Source organism: Meriones unguiculatus, chromosome X (assembly GCF_030254825.1).
Source record: "Meriones unguiculatus strain TT.TT164.6M chromosome X, Bangor_MerUng_6.1, whole genome shotgun sequence".
Taxonomy (NCBI): domain Eukaryota; kingdom Metazoa; phylum Chordata; class Mammalia; order Rodentia; family Muridae; genus Meriones; species Meriones unguiculatus.
Window position 1 is genome coordinate 8,826,609 of NC_083369.1, and position 15,433 is coordinate 8,842,041.

General features: G+C 37.3%; 1 protein-coding gene across 1 annotated transcript in view; it reads right to left on the reverse strand.

The window, feature by feature from the left end:
• Positions 1 to 15,433, reverse strand: part of LOC110543889 (uncharacterized) — a 288,801-nt gene that overhangs the window by 156,310 nt on the left and 117,058 nt on the right. The window contains 1 exon segment of the mRNA XM_060375459.1: positions 2,413 to 2,502. Coding sequence (XP_060231442.1) covers positions 2,413 to 2,502 — 90 coding nt within the window.

Below are 15,433 nucleotides of genomic sequence, written 5' to 3' on the forward strand. Positions count from 1 at the left end.
GCTATTAATTATAGGTATCATGAAAATAGGTAACTATATCAAATATATTTTATCAAATTATAAGAATATTTTGATTCCAAGAAAATAGTACACACAATATAAAAATTATTATCTACCAATCATAAGAAGGCACAGATGGGGACAACAAATATGGGCTTTGGACTTACAAATTCAAGGCTTGAATTCTACTTCCAATTCTCATCAAATATGCCATCCAGAGAAATTTATTTGATACCTCTGGCTGTCATTTTACTCTCCAGTAATGTGAAGATTATGTTAGTGAGCCTATAAAAGTGCTATTTCTTAGAAATAGTGGCAACTTCTTTTTTAGTCTATTATTTCTCTCATGAAGAATTGTTCATAAAATGTGGGTTGACGGTTTTCATTCAGTTTTAATCACCAATGAAGGCAGAATGCAATAGTAGAAAACAAATTGTGAAAATTATGTGTTTAGTGAATGTGCCCTGTATTGTAATCCCTTCTTGAACATGATAGTCCCTCGGTGTGTCTCTCCTCTCCCTTCCTGCCAATCCCATTTTTCTATGTCCCTCTTTCTCTTCAATCAGGTTCCTACTGTTTCTTTTGATTGATGAACCTTGGGTATTTTAGACTGTCCTGCTGAACTATCTAATCTACTCTATTTTAGTGTCTCTCCTCTCCTTTATTGCCAATCCCATTCTTCTATATCCCTCCTTCTCTTCATTCAGGTTCCTACTGCTTCTTGTGCTTGGTATTTTAGACTGCCCGAACTATCTAATCTATTCCATTTTAGGATAGAAGACTGCACACTGACTATATAATAATACCTCATCCTTCTCTGACAAAGCATGCCCAGGAAAATAGTATAGATATCTACTTCAGCAAGGTTTTGATATCCTTATAATTTTAAGGATTGTTTCCTGTTTCTTAGCGTATTGTAATAAAAGTTGCACAGTATTTTTACACTGTTGTGTACGCAGTGCTTTTTCACAGTATGATTACCAAATTTACTGTTTGTAATAAAGGAAAATGAGGTACTTGGATTTACATATACCTAATTTATACATATATTAAAATTTTTTGACATTATACTATATTTACATAAATTCTCCTTTTCCTTTCCTCAGTCCAAAACCTTTCATGTATTCCTCCTTGCTCTCTTTTAAATTCACTGTCTCCTTTTTTATGTTTGATTAAATTTTTATTTTTTATATTAATTACAATTAATTCAGTTTGTATCCCAGCTATAGCCCTCTCCCTCATTCCATCACTGTCTCCTTTTTTAATCATTGTTATATATGTGTATGTGCCTAAATACATAAATACAACCTGTTCAGTCTGTATAATGTTATTTGTATGTATATTTGTTTTCAAGACTGACCAGTCAGTATTGGAGAACCAATTAGTGTGACCTTCCCTGCAATAAACTATTTCTCAAGCGATAGTTGAGAAATAAACTATTTCTCAACCTTAGTTGCTTGTGGTTCTTTCTGGAGAATGGATAAGGCTGTGCTTCACAGAACCTCAACTCTGTAAGATATATGGTTAATGTAACAAGGAATCTTATAATTCAATAATAAGATATATAAACCAATTAAAATTATCAAGAATCCAAATTGACCTTTATCGAAGGAATATATAAATGGTTGAACTATCTTAAAAAGATAGTTTTCAAATAATTGTAAATAAAAATGAAAATGTGATACTACTTTACACTAGAATGTTTAAAATAAATTAAGATAATAAGCACTTGATATGAATGTGGACAAATATAAACTTTTATGTAGTATCAGTAAAAATATAAAATTACACATTATCTTTAAATACAGCATGACAGTTCTTTAAGCAGCAAATATTGGGTTTTGATATAATTTTGCTTCTTGGCATACTTTCAGGAAGAAATGAACCATATACCCTCAGAGTCTTGTTAAAATATTTAGAATTGCCTTATTATTGTATCTGAGTTTGAATGAATGACTACTCATCAATTGAGCGATTTTTACATATATGTATAATGCCTAACATCAAATATTATTCAATCATAAAAGTATAATGCACACTATAATATAGGAGGCATTATACTAATTGAATGCTGTCACAAAGTAGCATTCATCACATGATTCAACTCATATAAAATAAGTAAAACAGGGAAATTGACAGAAAGTAGGTTAGTTATTTCTTAGAAAAAAGTGAGGTGGGGGAGATTCATTAGTAATAATTTCAGAGTTGTCATTGTACTGATAAAAGTGCTCTAATTTAACTAAGTTGATACTTACACCTATCTGTGAGTATATTAAAAATCACTAAGTTTCATATTTTACTGGGTGAATTCTATTGAAACTATTAAAAATATATTATAGCTGGGTGAATAATATAAAAACTATTAAAAATACATTATAGCCATTTCAGACAATTTCTCCTGAATATACTCACCTCTTTTTTCTTTTTGCTGTACAGACTTTCGCTCTTCAGTTTTCTTTTCATGGTCAAACTTAGGAGGAAGGATAACTGGCCTCCAGAAACCTAGAATCATATTAAATGCACTCAGTTACTTTACAATTACTAATAAAATGATAATTCTGCAGTAAACATCTTGTTTAATATGAAAACATCTTTTTGAATATATACTTATTTGTAATGGTACAGATATTCCCAAATTTCATGAAGCTTACTAAAATCATATTAAAAATGACATTTAAAATATTGTGACATGTATAACTCTATGTAACAATTAAAAACATAATCAGCTCTAAAACTTTTGTAACAAGTTCATAACAGTAGAGTGACTACCTGTTTTAAAAACAATCTAGTGTGCACAGTAACAGAAAGAAAGTGACATAGTTTTGGGTGTTGGATATATATCTCTTTTCCTTACATCTCTTTACATTTATAATGAGAATGACCACATGTGATAAAGGTTGCCTTTAGGAATTATTGCAGGAAAGGTTCAAAATATGAAAATTTATCAATGTAATCCACCATATAAACAAACTGAAAGAAAAAAATCATCTCATTAGATGCAGAAAAAGCCTTTGATAAAAATCCAACACCTCTTAATGATAAAAGTCTTGCAAAGATCAGAAACACAAGGTCCATACCTAAACATAATAAAGGCTATATTATATTTGATGTTGGTAAGCCAATAGACAACATCAAACTAAATGGAGAGAAACTCAAAACAATCCCACTAAATTTAGGGATAAGACAAGGTTGCCTACTCTTTTCACATCTCTTCAATATAGTACTAGAAGCTCTAGCTAGAGCAATAAAACAACTAAAAGAGATCAAAGGGCCACAAATCAGAAGGACGAAGTTAAAGCATTGCTGTTCACAGATGTATAATAGTATTTATAAGTGACTCCAAAATTTACACCAGAGAATTACTACAAATGATACACTTTTTCAGCAAAGCGGCTGTTTACAAGATAAACTTAAAAAAAAACAAAACAAACAAACAAAAAACAAACAAACAAACAAACAAAAAAAAAACAGTAGCCCTCATAGCCTTTTGTCCATACAAAAGACAAATGGGCTGAGAAAGAAATTAGGGAAAAAACACCATTCACCATAGCCACAAAATAATATAAGGCATCGTTGTGTAAATCTAACCATGCAAGTGAAGGACACTTATGACAAGAACTTCAACTCTGAAGAAAGAAATTGAAACAGGATGGGAGCCTACTATAGAGGGTCCTCTGAGAGTCTCCCCACAACAGGGGATCAAAGCAGATACTGAGACTCACAGCCAAACTTTGGCCAGAGTGCAGGGAGTCTTATGGAAGAAGTGTGGGGGTTGTGTTGGAAATAGAAGGACGTGGAGGGGACAGGAGCCCCACAAAGAGACCAACATAATTTAAAAATCTGATCCCAGAGGGTCCTTCAGAGATTGAAGCACCAAGGATCATGCATGGAGAGGACCTAGACCCCAGGTTCAGATGTAGCCAATTGGCAGCTCAGTCTCTTTGTGGATCCACAAGTAAGGGGAGCAGGAGTTGCCTCTGTCATGAACTTTGTTGCTTGCTTTTTAATCACTTGCCCCTGGTACTTTATACTTAACAGGCCACAGAGGAAAAAGATCAATGCAGTCCTGATGAGACTTGACAAGCTATGGGCACATGACAACAGAGAAGAACTCCACCTTTCAGTGGACTAGGGGAAGGTGGTAAGGGGAAAGAAGGAGTGTTGGACTGGGAGGAGGTAAGGGAGGGGGCATTAATCAGGATATAAATTAAATAAATTTAAAAAAATAGAAATTAAAATTAAAAAAGAAATTGAGGAATATACCAGAAGATAGAAAGATTTCCCAAGTTCATGGATCAGTAGCATTAACATAGTAAATTAACAGTAATAGTAGATTACCAGTCTACAGATTCAATGCAATTCCCCTCAAAATACCAACACAATATTTCACAAATTTTGAAAGAACAATTCTTAACTTTATATAGAAAACAAAAACCCAGAATAGCTAAAAAAAAATACTGTACAATAAAGGATTTTCTGGAGGTAACTCCATTTGAGATCTCAAGCTGTAATATAGAGCAACAATAATAAAAACTCCATGGTGTGGCAGCGAAACTGGCAGGTTGTACAATGGAATCGAATGGATACTTGATTTTTGAAAAAGGAGTCAAAACCATACAAAGGAAAAAAAAAGAGATAGCATCTTCAATAAATGGTGCTGGTCTAACTAGATGTTTACATGTAGAAAAATGAAAATGTGTTCTTATCGCCCTGCACAAAACTCAAGTTCAGGTTGATCTAAGACCTCAAAATACACTAAATCTGGGAGAGGAGAAGGTGGGTAAGAACCTAGAAGTCATTGGCACAGGTGAAACCTTACTGAAGAGAACTCCAACAGGTTAGGCTCTAATATCTACAATTAATAAATGGGACCTCTGAAAACTGTAAAGCTTCTGTAAAGCAAAGTACACTATTAATAAAATGAAACAGCAGTCCAAGGATTGGAAAATTTTCTTCACCAATACTACATATGAAAAAGGGCTAATATCAAATTATATAAAGAACTCGAGAAATTAAATACCAACAAACCAAATAATGCAATTAAAAAATGGTCAGATGTCATGCAAACTTTAAGGGACCACAAATGCCAACTCAGCCTACTATACCCAGTAAAGCTTTCAATCAACATAGATGGAGAAAACAAAATATTCCATAACAAAACTAAACTTAAAAAATATCTACACAGCAACCCAGCTCTACAGAAGATACTAAAAGGAAAACTCCAATCCAAAGAAAGCAACTACATCCAAGAAAATATAGGATATAGATAACTAAACAACAACAACAAAACAAAACAAGCAATGAAACACAGTAACACCACAAACTCCACAACAAAAGGAATTAACATTCATCGGTCACTATTATCTATCAACATCAATGGACTCAACTCTCCAATAAAAAGACACAGACTAACAGAATTGTTGCAGAAACAGGATCCAATATTCTGCTGCATCCATGAAACACACCTCTGCAACAAAGATAAACAGTACCTCAGAGTAAAGGTCTAGAAAAATGTTTTTCAAGCAAATGGACCCAGAAAACAAGCTGCGGTAGCTATCCTAATATGTAATAAAATAGACTTTCAACCAAAATTAATCAAAAAAAGATGAGGAGTTGCACTATATTCATATTAAAGGAAAAATCCACCAGGAGGAAATCACAATTCTGAACATCTATACCCCAAATACAAGAGCGCATACATTCATTAATGAAACATTATTAAAGCTTAAATCACACATAGATCACCACACTTTAATAGTGGGAGACTTCAACACCTTACTTTTACTAAGGGACAGATCATCTACACAGAAGCTGAATAGGGAAATAAAGGCACTTACAGAGGTCCTAAATCAAATTGACCTAATAGATAGCTACAGAACTTTTCACCCAAACTCAAAAATCTTTATCTTCTTTTCAGCACGTCATGGAACCTTCTCCAAAATAGACCACATAGTTGGTCACAAAGCAAGCCTCAACATATACAAGAAGATTGAAATAATCCCTTGTATTCTATCTGACCACCATGGACTAAAGATGGACCTCACCAACAACAAAAATGGCAAAAAGCCTACACACACATGGAAGCTGAAGAACACGTTATTCAATGACAGTTGAGATAAGGAAGAAATAAAGAAATTAAAGACTTCCTACAATTAAATGAAAATGAAGGCACAACATACCCAAACTCATGGGGCACTATGAAATCAGTGCTAAGAGGAAAATTAATAGCACTAAGTGCCTTCAAGAACAAATTTGAAACATCTCATACAAGAAATTTCATAACCCAATTGAAAGCCCTAGAACAAAGAAGCAGATACATCCAAGAGGAGTAGAAGGCTGGAAATAAACTCAGGGCTGAAATAAATACATTAGAAATAAATAAACAATTCAAGGAATCAATGAAACAAAGAGTTGGTTCTTTGAGAAAATGAACAAGATAGACAAACCCTTAGCCATACTAACTAAAAGGCAGAGAGAAACTATCTAAATCAGCAAAATCAGAAATGAAAAAGGGAGACATAACAACACTAAGGAAATCCAAACAATCATTAAGTCTTCTTACAAAAGCCTATATGCCACAAAATTTGAAAATCTAACAGAAATAAACAATTTTCTTGATAGATTCCATTTACCAAAATTAAATCCAGATCAAATAGAAAGATTGAATAGTTCTATATCACCCAAGGAAATAGAAGTAGTCATCAAAAGTCTCTCTTCCAAAAAAGTCCACTACCAGATGATTTCAGTGCAGAATTCTGAGACCTTCAGAGAAGAGCTAACTCCAATTCTCTTCAAACTGTTCCAAAACTGGACACAAAAAGAACATTACCAAACTCATTCTATGAAGCCAGAGTCACCTTGATACCTCAACACACAAAGACCCTAAAAGAGAGAGAGAGAGAGAGAGAGAGAGAGAGAGAGAGAGAGAGAGAGAGAGAGAGAAAGAACTTCAGGTGTATCTCTTTTATGCTTTTATGAACATTGATGCAAATCTACTTCAATTCAATGAAAATGAAGGCACAACATACCCAAACTTATGGGACACAAAGAAGCAGGGCTAAGAGGAAAGTTAATAGCACTAAGTGCCTTCAAGAAGAAATTTGAAGCATCACATACAAGCAACTTAGTAGCTCACTTGAAAGCCCTAGGGGGAAAAAAAAGAAGCAAACACACCCAAGAGGAGTAGATGGCAGGAAATATTCAAACTCAGGGCAGAATTTAATAAATTAGAAACAAATAAAACAGTTCAAAGAACAATGAAACCAAGAGCTGGTTCTTTGAGAAAATCAACAAGATAGACAAGCCCTTAGCCAATCTAACTAAAAGGCAGAGAGAAACTGTCCAAATCAGCAAAATCAGAAACGAAAAGAGGGACATAACAGACACTGAGGAAATCCAAACAACCATTAGGTCTTACTACAAAAACCTATACGCCAAAAATTTGAAAATCTAAGTGAAATGAACAATTTTCTTCATTGATTCCACTTACCAAAATTAAATCTAGATCAGGTAGAAAGATTGAATTATCTTATATGCCCCACCGAAATGTAAGCAGTCATCAAAAGTTTCCTTTCCAAAAAAATCTGAGGGCCAGATGGTTTCATCACAGACCTTCAGGGACAAGCTAACTCCAATTCTCTTCAAACTATTCCACAAAATAGAAACAGAAGGAATATTACCAAACTCATTCTATGAAACCATAGTCACCTTGATAACTAAAACACACAAAGACCCAACAAAAATAAAAAATAAAAAAAGAAAACTTCAGACCTATTTCTTTTATGGTCATTGATGGAAAAATACTTGATAAAATACTGGCAAACCGAATCCAAGAACACATCAAAGATATCATCCACCATGACCAAGTAGGCTTCATCCCAGATATGCAGGGGTGGTACAATATACAGAAATCAATGTAATCCACCACATAAACAAACTGAAGGAGAAAAACCACATGATCATCTCCTTACATGCCAAAAAAGCATTTGACAAAGTCCAACACCCATTCATGTTTAAAGCCTTGGAGAGATCAAGGATACAAGGCATATACCTAGACATAGTAAAGGTAATATACAGCAAGCCTATAGCGAACATCAAACTCAATGGAGCGAAACTTTAATCAATCCCACTGAAATCAGGGACAAGGTAAGGCTTCCCACTCTCTCCATATATCTTCAATATAGTACTTGAAGTCCTAGCTAAAGCAATAAGACAACTAAAGGAGATCAAGGGGATACAAATCAGAAAGGAAGTGGTCCAAGTTTCACTATTTGCAGATGATATGATAGTATACATGAGCGACCCCAAAAATTCAACCAGAGAACTCCTTCAGCTGATAAACAACTTGAGCAAAGTGGCTGGATACAAAATCAACTAAAAAAAAAAAAAATCAGAAGCCCTCCTGTATACCAAAGACAAAAGGGCCAAGAAAGAAATTAGGGAAACAACACCCTTCAAAATAGCCACTAATAATATAAAGTACCTTGGTGTGACTCTAACCAATCCAGTGAAAGACCTGTTTGAAAAAAAAACTTCAGGTATCTGAAGAAAGAAATTGAAGATATCAGAAGATGGAAAGATCTTCCATGCTCATGGATAGGTAGTATTATCATAGTGAAAATGGCCATCATGTCAAAAGCAACCTACAGGTTGAATATAATTCACATCAAAATACCAACAATATTCTTCACAGACCTTGAAATAAAAATTCTCAATTTTATATGGAAAAACATATATTCTAGAATTGCCAAATAAGATCCTATTCAGCAACAGATCATCTAAGGGTAGCTCCTTCCCAGATTTCAAGCTGTACTATTTAACAATAGTAATAAAAACTTTATGGAGACATTAACACTCTTAGTTCCCCAGAGGCAAGAGCACAGGCAGAGGTCAATTTAACAGAGAAAGGTGCGGAGAAGAAATGTCATAACTGCTCAGGAAGAAAGGGTCTCTTGGGAGGTGGGGCAAGATGGCGGCACCAGGAGGACTCTCATTCTGAGCAGCAGCATAGCAGGATCGGCACAGTGACCAGCAATCTGACCTTGCGGCCATAAAACACAAGTGATTGTGTTTCCCAGGTGAATTCCCACAGTGGGGGATTCAATCAGCTTTAACTCACCTGGCTAAACCACTGAAGAGATCCCGGTTCCGCCAGGAGCTTGGTCGCCAGCCCCAGCCCAGAACCACATGCCAGTGTGATCTGGTCACTGTCCCAGACTGAACTGTAGGTCCACAACATCACACAGACTGGATTTTCCAGTCGAGAGATAACCCCACCGAGCAGGAAACGATTGGGACCGACCTTAGGTCACCCAGACATTCCCTGGAAAAGACTTGGGTTCCATGGGCACCCCAGGAGCCAGCCTGGAGCCAGAGCCAGGGACCCAGGCACCTGCACAGAGCCCTGCCTGCGTGCCTGATTCGCCGCCTCAGATAGAACTTTGGTCCCCAGGGCACCAGAGACTGAGTTTCACTGTCAGGTGCAAACCCACAGGGAGGGAAATGGCTGGTCTGATCTCAAAGCACTCACCTGATACCACCACCTCGAAAAGGTCTCAGGAAAATTACCCAGTTTAGGTAGACGCCCAGGCTCCCAAAGGCCAGAAAGGCGGAGCCACAGGCTGGCATCTGTGCCTGTGGGTTCTACTCTCCACACCAGACAGAACGGTGATCCCCAAAGCAAAGACTGTGTGTCCCTGGCAGGAGTAAATCCCATAGATGGGGGCGGAGAGGATCATCAGGTCTAATGCTCAGGACACCCAGCACCAAAAGACTTTCTGGATTCATGCAGACTCTAGGCTCTAGCTTTCTAATGCAGGCAGGAGCGCTATGCTCAACCACCACTACTGAGTACCCCTAGGGCACTGGGGCACACTAATGCATCCTCAGACCTACAAAAGCCAGAGAACCATTATAGCAGCCCTCAAGTACTGTGTCAAGGATCAACCAGTTTATCCATACCTAGACTGACAAAACTGTGGGAATCCCTGGTCCTTCAAGAGGGCTGCACCCACAGCTTCCGGACCAGAGTATTACCCGCAGCCGCCATCTCAGACAGGGACACACAGCTTCCGGTCCAGAGTGAGGTACCCAGCCTTCAGACCAGAGTGGAGCCCTCAGTTACCAGCCTCCAGACCAAAGCGGCGCCAACTCAACCTAGGTGCACATTCTCCAGGCCCAGAGCGGAGCACTCAGCCTCTGGCCCAGAGACTTGATGGGTGCTCCTCTCACTTTCCCGGACAGAACTGTGTGCCCCAGGATAACAGACTGAGTTTCCCTGTTGGGAGAAAACCCCACAGCTAGGGAATCAGCAGGTTCTTCAAGAGGACTGTACCTGGAAAACTGTAACAGCAGCAGCAGCTCACTAAATTTATAATGAGAAACCCAACAGTGGGGCAGCTGTCTTGAGAACTTCTATGGGTAAGAGGAGAGCCCCCCCTGCCTAACAAAGACCACAGCTACTACTCAGGTCTATACACCTGAGGTGAGCAGTGGCAATTCCTGAGAAACACTGGCCATACAGTGTCCATACCCAAAAAGGAGAGGAGGCCTCCTTCAGGAAAAATCACCTTTCGGCCAAGGGGATTCTCCTTACCTCAGGACTCCAGGAAACACAGAAACTAACAGCCAACACCTAAAACAGCCCAATGCGTAGAGGTCAGCGTAAATGCTCAACCAACAAAAGACAGAGCAATATGGCATCTCCAGAACCCAGCCATCCAGGAGCGATCAGCCCTGGACAACCTAGCATAATAGAAAATCAAGAAGATGACCTTACATCTATGCTGATGAAGAGGATAATAGAGGAAACAAATAAAATACGTAAAGAATTAGAGGAAGATAAAACCAAACAGATCATGGCTATCCATAAAGAAATGGAGGAAGTTAAAGACAAGAAGATTATGGCCCTCAGTGAAGAAATACGGGAAGATGCAGCCAAACAGTTTGCGGCCTTCAGAGAAGAAATAATTAAATCACTGAAAGAAAAAAAAGAAACAGAGTTAAAGGAACTAAAAGAAAAAGAGGAAAATACAATCAGACAGGTGAAGGAAGTAAACAATACAACTCAAGACCTGAAGATAGAACTGGAAAAATTAAAGGAAACACAAATGGAGGAAATAGTGGAGAGGAAGACTTTAGGGAAGAAAACAGGAACTACAGAGGTAAGCATAACCAACAGACTACAAGAGATAGAAGAAAGAATCTCAGGTGTAGAAGATACAATGGAAGAAATTGATGTATCTGTCAAAGAAAATGTTAAATCCGAAAAATTCCTGACACAGACCGTCCAAGAAATCCAAGACAATATGAAAAGACAAAACCTAAGAATAATAGGTATAGAGGAAAAAGAAAACTCCCTTCTCCAAGGCCCAGAAAATATTTTCAACAAAATCATTGAAGAAAATTTGGCCAAGTTAAAGGAGAAGCCAATAAGAATACATGATGCCTACAGAACACCCAACAAATTTGACCAGAAAAGAAAATCCTCCCGCCACATAATAGTCAAAACAGTAAGTATACAGAACAAAGACAAAATACTAAAAGCTGCAAGGGAAAAAGGCCAAGTAACATATCATGGCAAACCCATTAGAATCACACCTGACTTTTCAACAGAGAACCCAGAAGGGCCTGGACGGATATCATGCAGACCCTAAGAGAACACAGATGTCAGCCCAGGCTACTATACCCAGCAAAACTCTAAGTCCTCATAGACGGAGAAAACAAGATATTCAATGACAAAAACAAATTTCAGCAATACCTACACACAAATCCAGCATTACAGAAGACACTGGAAGGGAAAATACAACCCAAGAAAACTAGCTACATTCAAGAAAACACAGGAAATAATTAACTTCACTACAGTAAAACAAAAAGCAACCAAGAACACAGCCTTATGACCACAGCCAACATCAAAATCAAAAGATCTAACAGCCACTGGTCATTAATCTCTCTCAACATCAATGGACTCAACTCTCCAGTAAAAAGACACAGATTAACAGAATGGATACTTAAACAAAACCCAGCAATCTGTTGCATACAAAAACACACCTAAGACACAAAGATAGACCTTATCTGAGGGTAAAAGGTTGGAAGACCACTTTCCAAGCAAATGGACCCAAGAAACAAGCAGGAGTAGACATTCTAATATCTGATAAAATAGACTTTCAACCAAAATTAATCAAAAGAGATGGGGAAGGACACTTCATACTCATCAAGAAGAAATCACAATCAAATTTCACCAAGAAGAAATCACAATCCTGAACATCTATGCTCCAAATACAAGGGCACCCACATTTGTAAAAGAAACATTGATAAAATTTAAACCACATATAGATCCCCACACATTAATAGTGGGAGATTTCAACACCCTACTCTCAACAAAGGACAGGTCAACAAAACAGAATTTAAACAAAGAAACAATAACTCTGACAGAGGTCATGAATCAAATGGACCTAACAGACATTTACAGAACTTTACACCCAAACACAAAAGAATTTACCTTCTTCTCAGCACCTCATGGAACCTTCTCCAAAATAGACCATATAGTTGGACACAAAGCAAGCCTCAACAGATACAAGAAGATTGAAATAATCCCTTGTATCTTGTCTGATCACCATGGAATAAAGCTGGACCTCAACAACAACAGAAATAGCAAAAAGCCTACACACACATGGAAACTGAACAACTTGCTACTAAAAGACAGCTGGGTCAGGGAAGAAATAAAGAAAGAAATTAAAGTCTTCCTAGAACTCAATGAAAATGAAGACACAACATACCCAAACTTGTGGGACACAATGAAAGCAGTGCTAAGAGGAAAGTTCATAGCACTAAGTGCCTTCGAGAAGAAATTCCAGACAGCTCATTCAAGCAACTTAATGGCCCACTTAAAAACCCTAGAAAAAGAAGAAGCAGACACACCAAAAAGGAGTAGACGGCTGGAAATAATCAAACTCAGGACTGAAACCGATCAATTAGAAACAAATAAAACAATTCAAAGAATCAATGAAACCAAGACCTGGTTCTTTGAGAAAATCAACAAGATCGACAAACCCTTAGCCAAGCTAACTAAAAAGCAGAGAGATACCACCCAAATCAACAAAATCAGAAATGAAAAGGGGACATAGCTACAGACACTGAGGAAATCCAAACAATCATTAGGACTTACTTCAAAAGTTTATATGCCACAAATTTGAAAATCTAAATGAAATGGAAAATTTTCTTGATTGATTTGACTTACCAAAGCTGAATCAGGACCAGGTAAATCAATTAAATAGTCTTATATCCCCCAAAGAAATGGAAGCGGTCATCAAAAGCCTCCCATCCAAAAAAAGCCCAGGTCCAGATGGCTTCAGCTCAGAATTCTTTTTTTTTTCCATAATTTTATTTTTCTCATTAGTTACATTTTGTTAATTCTGTATCCCAGCTGTATCCCTCATTCCCTCCCCAATCCCACCCTCCCTCCCTCATCTCCTCCCTGCCCCTTTCCAAGTCCACTAATAGGGGAGGACTTCCTCCCCTTTCATATGACTCGCTTTTGTCAAGTATTTTCCTGACTGTCAGCTCAGAATTCTACCAGACCTTCAAAGAAGAGCTAACTCCAACTCTCTTCAAACTATTCCACAAAATAGAAACAGAAGGAACATTACCAAACTCATTCTATGAAGCCACAGTCACCTTGGTACGTAAACCTCACAAAGACTCAACAAAGAAAGAGAATTTCAGGCCAATCTCCCTTATGAACATTGATGCAAAAATACTCAACAGAATACTTGCAAACCGAATACAAGAACACATCAAAGATATTATCCACTATGACCAAGTAGGCTTCATCCCAGGTATGCAGGGGTGGTTCAATATACGGAAATCCATCAATGTGATCCACCATATTAACAAACTGAAAGAAAAAAACCACATGATATTCTCCTTAGTTACTGAAAAAGCATTTGACAAAAATCCAACATCCATTCATGTTTAAAGTATTGGAGAGATCACGGATACAAGGCACATATCTAAACATAGTAAAGGTGATATACAGCAAGCCTATAGCCAACATCAAACTGAACAGAGAGAAACTTAAAGCAATCCCACTGAAATCAGGGACAAGACAAGGCTGCCCAGTCTCTCCATATCTCTTCAACATAGTGCTGGAAGTCCTTGCTAGAGCAATAAGACAGTTGAAGGAGATCAAGGTGATACAGATTGGAAAGGAAGAAGTCAAATTATCACTATTTGCAGATGATATGATAGTATACATGAGTGACCCCAAAAACTCTACCAGGGAACTCCTACAGCTGATAAACACCTTCAACAAAGTGGCTGGCTAAAAAATTAACTCAAAAAAAAAAATCAGTATCCTTCCTGTATACAAAGGACAAAAGGGCTGAGAAAGAAATTAGAGAAACAACACACTTCACAATAGCCACAAATGACATAAAGTACCTTGGTGTAATCCTAAACAAGCAAGTCAAAGACTTGTATGAAAAAAAATTCAAGTCTCTGAAGAAAGAATTAGAAGAAGATATCAGAAGATGGAAATATCTCCCATGCTCATGGCTTGTCAGGATTAACATAGTAAAAATGGCCATCTTACCAAAAGCAATCTACAGATTCAATGCAATTCCCATCAAATTGCCAACACAATTCTTTACAGACCTGGAAAGAAAAATTCTCAACTTTGTATGGAATAACAAGAAACCCAGAATAGCTAAAACAATCCTCTACAATAAAAGATCTTCTGGAGGTATCTCCATCCCTGATCTGATCTCAAGCTGTACTATAGAGCAACAGGGTTTGTCGATCTTGTTGACATAAATTGCATGGTACTGGCATAGAAACAGAATGGTGGATCAATGGAACTGAACAGAAGACCCATAAATAAACCTATACACTTATGGATACCTGATTTTTTATAAAGATGCCAAAACCATACAACAGATAAAAGATAGCATCTTCAAAAAATGGTGCTGGACCCAACTGGATGTCTACATGTAGAAAAATGAAAATAGATCCATACTTATCACCCTGCACAAAACTGAAGTCCAAGTGGATCAAAGACCTCAACATAAAACCAGACACATTAAATTGGCTAGAAAAAGAAAGTGCGGAATACCCTAGAAGTCATTGGTACAGGAGAAAACTTCCTGAACAGAACACCAACAGCACAGGTTCTAAGAGCAACAATCAATAAATGGGACCTCACGTAACTGAAAAGCTTCTGTAAAGCAAAGGACACTGTCATCAAAACAAAGTGACTGCCTACAGATTGGGAAAGAATCTTCACTAACCCTTTATCTGACAGAGTACTAATATCCAGTATATATAAAGAACTAAAGAAGCTGAAAAGCAGCAAACCAAGTAATCCACTTAAAAAATGGGGAACAGAGCTAAACAGAGAATTCTCTGTAGAGGAATACTGAATGGCAGAGAAACACTG